The sequence below is a fragment of the Stigmatopora nigra genome, chromosome 14, assembly GCF_051989575.1.
Source record: "Stigmatopora nigra isolate UIUO_SnigA chromosome 14, RoL_Snig_1.1, whole genome shotgun sequence".
Lineage (NCBI taxonomy): Eukaryota > Metazoa > Chordata > Actinopteri > Syngnathiformes > Syngnathidae > Stigmatopora > Stigmatopora nigra.
In genome coordinates, this window is record NC_135521.1 from 8,531,101 (window position 1) to 8,542,175 (window position 11,075).

The window sequence follows — 11,075 nt, forward strand, 5'->3', positions numbered from 1 at the left end:
CCAATCAGTCCTTTATGTCGGAAATTAATGACCACTCAGACTTGTTAGCCACTAAGATATCGAGATGATTTTAATTGCAGTTACTGAGGACACTCATTTTGATAGGGGCTCATTGTGCAGTCACCACATCTGAAATACATTTACAAAGCAAGGCAATTTTCCCCCCAGTCTAGTCATTACTGTCCATTTTTATTATGACAATAAAAAATGAGCATGACTTTAGGCTTCATCAAAATGAATGACCCTCTTGAGGAAATGCACCTTCTGACTTACAGTAGTTTGCATACCCGCGCTGTGAACTTTTGTCTTCCTGTTTTCTTGCTCGTTTTTTTGGCAGCCAAGTTGCTCCCCATTAAACAAGATTTCATCAAAATTTATCACAGCTAGCATACAGACGACCCTTAATAGTATGTCGTCTGACTTGTCCTGTTTCAGCCTGTGGCTTTTAAGTGCTTATACATGTCACATCTGTGTCACATTGTTATCAATTTCACATTCATTGTATTTTTATTTTAATGACGCTGCACTGGCCTGTTTTATTTCAAAAAGGTCTGCTCATTTCATAGGTTTGCTCTTAAGCATTGATACAAATTCACTTTAACCAAGATTTATCTAACTTTAATTCAATATTACTTTCAATTATATGTGGTCTTTTACACCTATGAATATTTCAAGATTCTTTGCATTCATTTCAAGGGGGGGAAATGCAAAAAAAAGCAGGTTAAATTTCACTTTTCTGTCATGTAATATGTAGAAAAGGCTTCATAAGTAATGAGACATTTTTCTTTGTCTGAATCAGGCAAAGAAAGTTACTCGACCTGTTGGGAATGTGTTCGTTCTTTTTTTTATTTATTTTTTTTACCCTCCATAACTTCATCTGTTTATGTGTATCGTCTTGTGAACCCAGGAAAAACATGTGATTCCATCATCAATTACTGTGAGTGTAACCCATGTTTTAACGGTGGCTCCTGTCAAAACCGGGTGGATGGATATTACTGTCATTGCCCATTTGGTAAGCAACACTACAGGCAACATAACATAATCATAAGCCATTCCATCCATATCATTCATTCATTGCTATCAGATTTTGTTCTAAACACACAAGTTCAAATAACATCAACTTCTTAACTTCATGTTTTCTTCCTCAGGTGTATTTGGTAAACACTGTGAACTAAACAGCTATGGCTTCGAGGAGCTCTCCTACATGGAATTCCCTTCACTGGACCCCAACAATAACTACATTTATATAAAGTTTGCCACGTTGAAGGAGAATGCTTTGCTCATGTACAACCACGATAACCAGACCGGGGACAAGGCAGAGTTCTTAGCACTGGAGATTTTTGAAGGACGGATGCGCTTTTCCTTCAACTTGGGAAGTGGAACGTACAAACTGATGACCATGATAAAAGTGTCTGACGGGCAGTTCCACACAGTCATTGCCAGGAGGGCTGGGATGGTAAGTTTGGCCTCTTTTTACGGGACATGTTTGAGGTTTAACGCAACAGCTTAATTGCGTAAGAGGAAGAAAACGCAGAATAGAACACAGTTTATGTCCTGAGGTTTCCTAGCTAAACAGCAGCCAGCGTGTTGTTTGCACCATCAGATAATTGCAGTTTGCCAGACCACTGCTAGCTCTGCTTACAGCATCCACAGTTTGTAATTACAATTCTATTGCGTGTTTCTGATTTACCATATAAGGATCTAAGAGTCTAAAAGATTAAAATTGTGTCTCTTGAAATGAGAGGCTTCATCCAGACGGACATGCAGTGGCAATAAGAATGCATGAAAGTGTGTGACAGGTTTTTTTTATCAAATAAGCCTCCAACTTTACAAAAAAAATCTCTCCCATGGAGCAGGGGAAATTTCATAGGGGCACTTTGAAAAACTGTTAAGTTATTGGTTTTTTTTTACATTGTAAAAAGTGATAATTTGGAAACTATTACAGTGAAGCAAGTAAATGTGGCAGTGGTCCAGTTGGTGATCAGCATGAGAAGTTAAGACTTGAAATTCTGGACTCAAGTCTCCATCTTATTACATAGAGATTTATTTAAATGCACGATACTAGTCACAGTAGAACCCAATCAAAGTCGTATAGTAACAAAACAAGTCTTTAAGACTGCACAGACTGCACCCCGGCACAAGACCAGTTCCATGGTTTGCTCAAAAAACAATGGGCAGTTGCGGTACTCTCCTCACATTCCCTTAGCCACACACAAAAGCAATACAGTCAAATTTTCAAAGGCTTTGAGGAAAAAGAAAAAAAAACCTCTGAGACCACAGCAAGATACTGGATAGCAAGTGGCATTTACCAGGCTTTATGGCCTTTGATTACTCCAAGTTCGGAAAATGTTCATGTGATTCTGACATTTTTCACGGCTCTTCAAAGGGGTCATGTTGTTATGTGCGACCCATGTGTGGCAAAGAGAGAAATACACTGTTGGTTGATGGTTTATGTTCTGAGATCTCAGTCTCGTGTGGTCCGTGTTAACATAAGATCCAGCAGGGGTGCGGTAGAGTTGCCTCCATTTTTGACATTTTTTTGTACATTCACTCAGTTTGGAGACCTCAATTTTAAGCAATCATCGAGTAATTTCATCACCAAAGCACAGAACCATGACCATATCTGTTTGACAGCTGAAGAAAGCTATACTCTAATATAGACTATCACAGCACAATCCTACATGCATTTGCTGGGTAATCCCTTGACACCATTGTAAACAATCGTTCCTCAATAGGCGGTCGAAAATTGGATTATTTTACTTGTAACTGGACCAATAGTGTTGTGCTCAAGACCATACTAGCCGAGACCAAGACTTGCTTGATACCAGAATTCACTGAGCTCATACCATGTATGTAAATTTGGTTTAAAAATGCTCATTTTTGCAGTAAATTACACAGTTGAGGGTTCCCAATACCACAATTGCTGTTATTGCTTGATTCAACCTTTTCTTCTCCTTCTAATCAAGTTAACACATTTACAACATTGCAGTCTAGACTGAATATCACGACTCCTGCCCATTGGGCAGTTTGAGACGAGATGGGACAAGACTTTTGTGAGTCCAGACCAAGATCTTGGAATGTTGACATAGCAACATTGGTTGCACACAAGGGACGATTTTAACATTTGGAGGCTTTGCAACTTCCAAGATTGTTGGCATGTGCCCAAAGAAGACGTATTGGTTTATTGAATTTGTCTCGGAAGGTATATAATCCACAATGTTTGTCCTGTAGGCCGCCTCGTTGACTGTAGACCTGTGTGGCGAGAACCAGGAACCAGGCTACTGTGCCGTGAGCAACGTGGCAGTTCACACTGACTGGTAAGACAAAATTTTCCCCTCATTTCTCCAGTTCAAGTGTAAATACCAAAATCAGGATGACACATCCAATGCCTGAGGCCTGGAAAACTCCATAAGTAATTGTCAGATTCCAAATGTTTTATTCCACCTGTTATGTTTCTTTTTCCGTGTATCTTAGGAACACTCCACGCCCCTTAAAAAGAAAATAATAATAATTCAACACACATTTCCCGACAAGCAATGTTAGCCAACATTTGCCAAAGATTTGTCAGGGCTTGCATGTCTGTTGGTCGTCACCAAAAACGTTTTTGGCTTTTATTGGAGGGGTGTAAAATTATCCCGCCAATAATGGTGGCGGTAAAATTGCCAAGTACTCAACGAAGGACTTAACAGAGTAATTTCTGTGTGGTGTTAATGAGTATTCTTTAATCCTGGCCCGGCAAATGTCTCACAAAACAGCTCGCAGTCATCATGCCGAGCGCCACGTTGGGAACAAGTGAGGTAACTGTAGAAGCTCGCTTGGCCGAGTTCACTCGAGCATTCTATGGCCAAGTTGTCCTCAAATAAAATCAAGACTGTTTTTGTCTCTTCTCAACAATATGTTTGTTCCAACTTGAACATGAAATCATTTGCCTTTCTCAAGTAACCTAATGCCTGAGAAATGTTCAGCAAAAGTTGCTTTGTGATGCTCTTTTTTTTTTTTCATCTTTGAGGAGTTAAGGAAAAGTCAAACCCAAAAGAATGAGAGATTACGACAGAGTCATGACCAGGGATTGAGAAATTACAATGAATTTATGATTATATAGTTCATTGTGTCTTTACTTTCTGTGTGTAGGATCCTGGATGTCGAACCCAACCGTCTCTCAGTGGGGGGCGTGAGGTCAATAGAGTCTGTCCTCCACCGACGCGGCCAGGTCGCCACCCATGACTTTGTAGGCTGTATCATGGAATTGGCTGTCAACGGTCGTCCACTGGAGCCCAGTCAGGCTGTGGCATCACACGGCATCCTTGACAGGTCGGTAACCCCCACGCCCGACTGCCCCTCGTCCGTTCAGTCCTGCTTTCACCCTCTCCCCATTTGCTTCTATCTGTTCATCTCTCACTGTGGGACATCTGCTCATCTTTAGCAGCATTTCTTAAACACTGAAGGATGGCAAACATTTTTGTTGAAGTAGAGGCAGATCTTTTAATATGCTAATCATCCACAACTTCTTTTCGAGAGTCCTTTGCCTCTTTTGCTGAAGATTCGGTTTGCCTTGTCAAACTGACAAATCTGATTGTCTATTTTTCAAGATGTCCAAGATTGGAGGCAGCCTGCACCGCCAACCCCTGTAGACACGGGGGCACCTGCTTAGACCACTGGTCTTGGCAGCAGTGCCAGTGCGTGGATGGCTTCACTGGCAAATACTGTGAGAAATGTAAGTTGGCATCATATTCCACTGATTTACTTTACTGATGCCCTTTAAGATTAGGAGTATGCATTGTGAATTAATTTATAATAGACAGATAGATTGTCATTAAAGTGTCATTAATTGACCGCCCCCGAAGGGCTTGCTGATTTGAAATATTCCTCGCACGCAATGCGCATGGAGGCAAACAATGTGGTGTTTGACAGCTGTTTGTCTTATTCTCCCTTCTTCATGAAAATACTCAAAAGAAAAATGTGAGACACAGCTGTGCATCTTTCAACAGCTCAGAGGGTGAAGACAGTGATATTGTTGACACAGCTGGTGGGATCTAGCTTGCCTGGCATTGCTGTATAGGCAGCGTTATCAATGTGTCGGCGGTATAGTAGATCTTACTCTCTTTTTTTGGCTAAAAAGTTATTTAAAAATTATATCTCAACCTGTTATACATTTGGGGCTGACTGAAATACAGTCTGGTAATGTAAACACAACTTAACATGGTTCGGCTGATACTATACCGATAGTATATTCAAGTTTTTTTTTTTTAAGTTTAAGCACAATCGCTTAACTATGAAGTAATTCTAATGGTAATATACTGTTTCAGCTGTATTATTCCAAGCAGTCAAGGCAATGACACATTTCTTAGAAAATATCCTCCATGACACAAGGTAAGTTTGAGAAATAAAGGCCGACATCATAGATAGGGCTGTTGAAAGAAGCAAACTGGAAACCAAGGCTTATTCAAGAGATACATTTTAGTAAAAGTCCATCTAAAGATTAAACAGTACTAGTTCAAATACAGTTTAAAAATCCAAATATTACAACAAATATTACAATTAGTTTATAATGTGCACTACTACATTGCTCAGTAGCACATGGAACCCTCTTATTGGACCTCCGTACTTAAGGTTGGCCATCTGTAATTATGAGTGAGCAAAGAAAGTCCAATTTGTGGGTCTGGCAACTGAATGTGGAAAAAAAACAACATGAGTGTCCAGCAGCTGCAGAACAAGTAACGACTCAAAGCCACAGATAAACACTGAAGATTGAAACAGATCATGAAAATTCTTTGTCTTTGTTCCGTTCTGTTTCACAGACATCACAGCCGACACAGCGCTATCCCTCGACGGCACCGGTCGCCTGGACTACGCCCTAAAGCAAGGCCCGAAGCGCGACGTCCTACTGAGACGGGCCTTGCATGGTGGGAACCGCGAAATTGCGGTTCCCAGCCGTCTGGAGGTCAAGTTTAGGACACGTGGCAAGAGTGGCACCTTGCTGCATGTACAAGAAAGCAGTAATTACACCACTGTTAAGGTAAGGAAGCAGATATTTGATAACTTGCGCACATAAACTCTACTCCCACCTCCTACATGTCCAATCCTGTTAATGTATCACCCACCATTTTCGCACATGACTTCCCTGAGAGCACCAAACAGGCTGTTCCTTCGGTTAAACAGAGTCAGATTGATTCAACTTATAAATAATGAAACAAGGCAGCTCTGGAATAAAATGTTTTCCAAGGGAAGTCAATGCCCCTGAAGTATTGAACATGATCACGAGAGGAAGTCTGGAGTTTTAGTTATCTGCGCCAACGAAGAAAAAAAAACAATTATGTGGAACGGTGCAGGCAACAATGTGAAAATACCCTTTTTTCCTACCAAAAGTACACTATCACAAAAAAGCAGTACCAATATTATGACTAGAGGATGTAAGATTGTTCTTTTGTTAAAAACTAAGCCTGTAATGAGGAAAGATGAAGATTAAACTGTTTTATTTCTTGTGGGTGTGGTTTTAAATAACCAAATCTTTGTCTCCATTTCATAGCTAAGAAATGGCAACATCCACTACATCTCAGAGGCTGGTGTGGGAGGCAAAGTGGAGAGGACCCTCGGAGATGTAGTGCTTTCAGATGGAGTATGGCACACACTCATTCTGGTTAAGAATGGCTCCACCACCTTGATACAAGTGGACAACAGTCACTCCCGCGTCATCCAGCATCCAACCCAGGACTTTGGAGGTCTTCAAGTTCTCAGCTTTTCCCTCGGAGGGATCCCACCCGGTCCACAACACCAGAAAACTGCAGCAGGTGAGATTGTAGTTCAGGGAGCTTCAGTTCAAATTTGGAGGGTTCCGGTCACATAAGGATGCATCTAAAATGACAGTGTTTCAAATGGTAAAAGCAAATTTGATTGAATTGGATAACAGTTGCATGGTGTTTACAATATTTGACAAAATATTCCTATATCCAAATATCAACCATAAATGTAGGGAAGGGAAAGAGTAAATAATGATTTAATAAGATTTCAGAGTGTGTCGCCTTTGAGGATATTTTGTAGTTTCAGCTTCGTTTTTTCGAGCTAAATCACAGATCTGATATCCTCGAGGCTGTGCTAAGGACTGTTTGGAAAGGGTGAAGCAGAGTATTTCCAGACTGATGGAATGCAGCATAGAAAATTTCCTACATTCAAGGAACGGAAAACTAATTTAATGCCATAGACTAATATGGTAATAATCTTGATTTGTTGGAGTAGGGCACATTTCCGAGCATACAGACTCACGTCAAACATCTCTGACATCAGCAGTATACTACTGTGCATCTTCAATACTCAATGATCAAATACAAAATGGCCTGAAAGTGCACTGCAGTGAATGTAATAATAAAAATAAATATTAACATTACTGAGGAGGCAGTGGTGTTTGGCAAAACACAAAGCCAGAGATTAAATTACATACGGACACACTCATCGAACACAGATGTATGTCTGGAAACTACAACAGCTCAGACAACTGGTTTGGATAGGACTCTTACCCTTTTTTATGTAAATCAGCAAGTTGAGCATGTATTTGTTTCCACCAGTTCGCTGTCCAAACAGTATTCCTTTTGTTGTGATCGGAGCTCCCAGATCCTGTTTGGTTTGAGAGGAAATAAACAGGCAGCAGTCCCAGTCAATCAGTAGTGATCTTACTTAGTTCAGGAAATTGTTGTGCCTTACTAGCCAATAATGCCTATTTTCTTTTCTACATTTTTTTTTCTTGGCAGGTTTTGATGGCTGCCTGGCCTTTGTTAAATACAATGGCGAAAACCTACCTTTCACCGGTGAACATAACCTCGTTGCTTTATCGAAGACCAGTCCATCAGTCAAGATTGGATGCAGAGGTCCAAACCTGTGCGAGAGTAGCCCATGCTGGGATGGCCTAATGTGCATCAACCAATGGTACACATACCAGTGTGTTCCACCTGGCGACTGCGCATCCAGTCCCTGTCAGAACCAAGGAAGCTGTGTGCCAGATCCCCGTTTTGGTTTCAGCTGTGTCTGCACCGAGTTTTACACTGGAAAGATGTGTGAGACCCAGGTGGCATGCCTGGGTGTCCAGTGCCCTCAAGGGACCATCTGCAAGACAGCCAATAACGGTGGCTTTGTTTGCAGCCAAAACCCTACGACAGATGCCATGATTCTCCCTATTTGGGCAGTACCTGCTATCGTCGGAAGCTGTGCCACGGTGCTCGCTTTGGTGGTGCTCAGTCTCATCTTGTGTAACCACTGCAAGGGGCGCAACAAAACCAAAGTTCCAAAGGACACCAAGGAGAAGAAACCTAAGGAGAAGAAGAAAAAGAAGAAGGGCAGTGAAAATGTGGCATTTGATGATCCAGATAATATCCCACCTTATGGAGATGATATGACAGTCCGCAAGCAACCTGAAGGGAATCCCAAACCAGATATAATCGAGAGGGAGAATCCATATCTCATCTACGATGAGTCTGATATCCCTCACAGCAATGATGCTGTCCCCAGTGCTCCCTGTGCCCCTTGTAACGGCCCGGAGGCGGATATGGAGCACTACGACATCGATAATGCCAGCAGCATCGCACCATCCGACGCAGACATCATTCAGCATTACAAGCAGTTCCGAAGCCACACGCCCAAATTCTCAATTCAGAGGCACAGTCCTTTGGGATTTGCAAGGCAGTCCCCATTACCACTGGGCGCCACCAGTTACACTTACCAACCTCAGTATACTCAAGCACTTCGATCCACCCCACTTAGCCACTCCCACTCAGCTTGCCCTACGCCCAACCACCTATCCAGGCATTCCCCTGCCCCCTTCACCAAGCCGTCTTCCTTCTACAGAAACACTCCAACCAGGGAGCTTAACCTAGCTCGCCGCGAGGGTAGTCCTCTGGAACTCCACAATGACATGTGCCAGCCGGCACCCATGTTTAACTATGCCACCCGGCTGGGGAGGCGTAGCAAGAGTCCACAAACCATGGCGAGCCACGGGCACACGTCTCGCCCGGGGAGTCGGCTCAAGCAGCCCATCGAGCAGATCCCTTTGGAGACCGGCCCCCCTGTGGGGCTTTCTATCGAGGAAGTGGAGCGGCTGAACAATCCACGTCCTCGAAACCCCAGCATCTGTAGCGCTGACCACGGGCGCTCCAGCTCCGAAGACGACGGCCGCCGGCCTCTGTCGCGGGTCCGCAACCCTGCCGACGGCATCCCCGCTCCAGAGTCCTCTTCCGAGAGTGACTCACATGACTCCTTCACCTGCTCAGAGATGGAGTACGACCGGGAAAAAGCAGTTACTTACAGCTCCCGGGTACCCAAGCTCTCGCAAGTGAACGAGTCCGACGCGGATGACGAGGACTATGGCGGGAGGCTGAAGCAGAGGAGGTACTCAAGCCGGCGGGCAGAAGGGGTTCCTGGTATGACCCAGATGGCCGCCAATGAGAAGCATAACACGCTGCCTCATAAACTGGGCCCGTCCGCAGGGGCCTTCAACTGGGACAATCTTTTGAGCTGGGGTCCTGGTTTTGGACATTACGTCGATGTGTTCAAGGACTTAGCCATGCTACCTGAAAACACATCGGTAAAGGACATTGAAATGAACAGTGGGGACGGCTCTGTCACCATTCTAAATGAAGGAGAGGCAGAACAATATGTATAAGACTATTTATTGCAGCGACGTTCGCTGAAAAGGACATCAGACTATCTCGATGTGGTTTTAAAAAACAAAAATAACGACGACTCTCAATGAAGTAAGGCACAACCAACGGCACCTGCATTCACCTTGGAAAGGTTTCACCAGTTTCTCGCCCTGCTATCCCGCTATACGTTGTTTGTACCCTTTGAAGAAGCCTGTCTCTGGAAATCAATGACCCCATATGTGTATTTTACTGAAACGTATTACCGATATTGCCTCCCCCTCGCATCTAGAAAGATAAGATGGCAGATTCAATTAAAAGTTCCAGCTGTTGAATGAAACAAAACTCCTGTTCAGACTTTTATAATCTCCTTGCAAAGGAAATGTGTGCGTTTTAATGGGCCCACACCTGCAGACCTCCCATGTAAATCACACCCATTCTTCACCAGTTATCGCCTCAAGTTTATTTTTCGCACAGAAAGCTGGCTAATTTCTCCAAGAGTGATGATGAATTGAAATGCCTGCCTTACACACATTTGAGGAATACAGCATGGGGATAAATTTGTGTTTTTGTGGTTTTGGGCACTATAGTTTGCATTTCAGCTCTTATCTGTCGTTTTGTTTTTCAATCAACATGTTAACAGCATATGGATCACAAAGAAAAAAAATAGCATTCAGACTGTGTACAGTGTTCACATAATTCAAACGTGGAGTCAATTGTCATTGGTGTCTTTGTCCATTATATTGACAAAATGTTGTATGGTTGCTTTGTTTTTGTACATTTTATTAACTTAAATTACTTAAGCTGTGTTTTTATGGATATTTTTTCAAATGCCGAAATGTAAATTCTCACTTTCGGAGAGAGTAAGCATTAAAGACCTATTTTTTACATCTGTTAAATATGTAACATCAGTATTTTCCACTTTTTTTTTTTATAAAACTATAACATGTTTTATGCTTTGTACTTGTAAAAAGCCAATAACAGAATAAAAAAAATATTTATTTAAAGCTCTGTTGAATTTTTATACCTTTTAGACAATTAAAGAACGTCACTATTAATTACAAAGTTTAAATAAACTTTTTCCATAATAACGGTAGTAAAAATAATATTACCCCAGTAAAGTAATGGTATTTTTTGTGTATCTTTTATGGGTACAAAAGCTCGATTTATAGTTTTTGACCAATGCCAATATTTCAAATAATACTTTCAATGCCGCAAATTTAAATGTGATCTGAAACTCATGGACGCGTTTCCAAGGCATAATATCTAGTGAGACAAATCATTTGAACGAGGATTAGACACGATGACATTTTGCGGGTTCATGAGGAAACAACACGTGAGCTCCGTGGGAAGTTGAACCAGCGCCTCATTCGCAACCACAGTCATAGTTTGTCAAATCTGCGAATTACGTGAGTTTGCCAGATCACTAATGCTGTGGAAGACATCAACAGT

At 42.2% G+C, this 11,075-nt stretch overlaps 1 protein-coding gene across 1 annotated transcript in view; it reads left to right on the forward strand.

Annotated features, from left to right (window-relative positions):
* fat4 (FAT atypical cadherin 4) overlaps positions 1–10,592 on the forward strand; it is a 71,491-nt gene extending 60,899 nt beyond the window's left edge. The window contains exons 10-17 of the mRNA XM_077732924.1: positions 908–1,012; positions 1,149–1,456; positions 3,232–3,317; positions 4,132–4,311; positions 4,590–4,714; positions 5,799–6,016; positions 6,527–6,788; positions 7,743–10,592. Of these exons, the coding sequence (XP_077589050.1) occupies positions 908–1,012; positions 1,149–1,456; positions 3,232–3,317; positions 4,132–4,311; positions 4,590–4,714; positions 5,799–6,016; positions 6,527–6,788; positions 7,743–9,646 (3,188 nt within the window). The 3' untranslated portion in view covers positions 9,647–10,592. The remainder of the gene's footprint in view (positions 1–907; positions 1,013–1,148; positions 1,457–3,231; positions 3,318–4,131; positions 4,312–4,589; positions 4,715–5,798; positions 6,017–6,526; positions 6,789–7,742) is intronic.
* Positions 10,593–11,075: the final 483 nt, after the last annotated feature.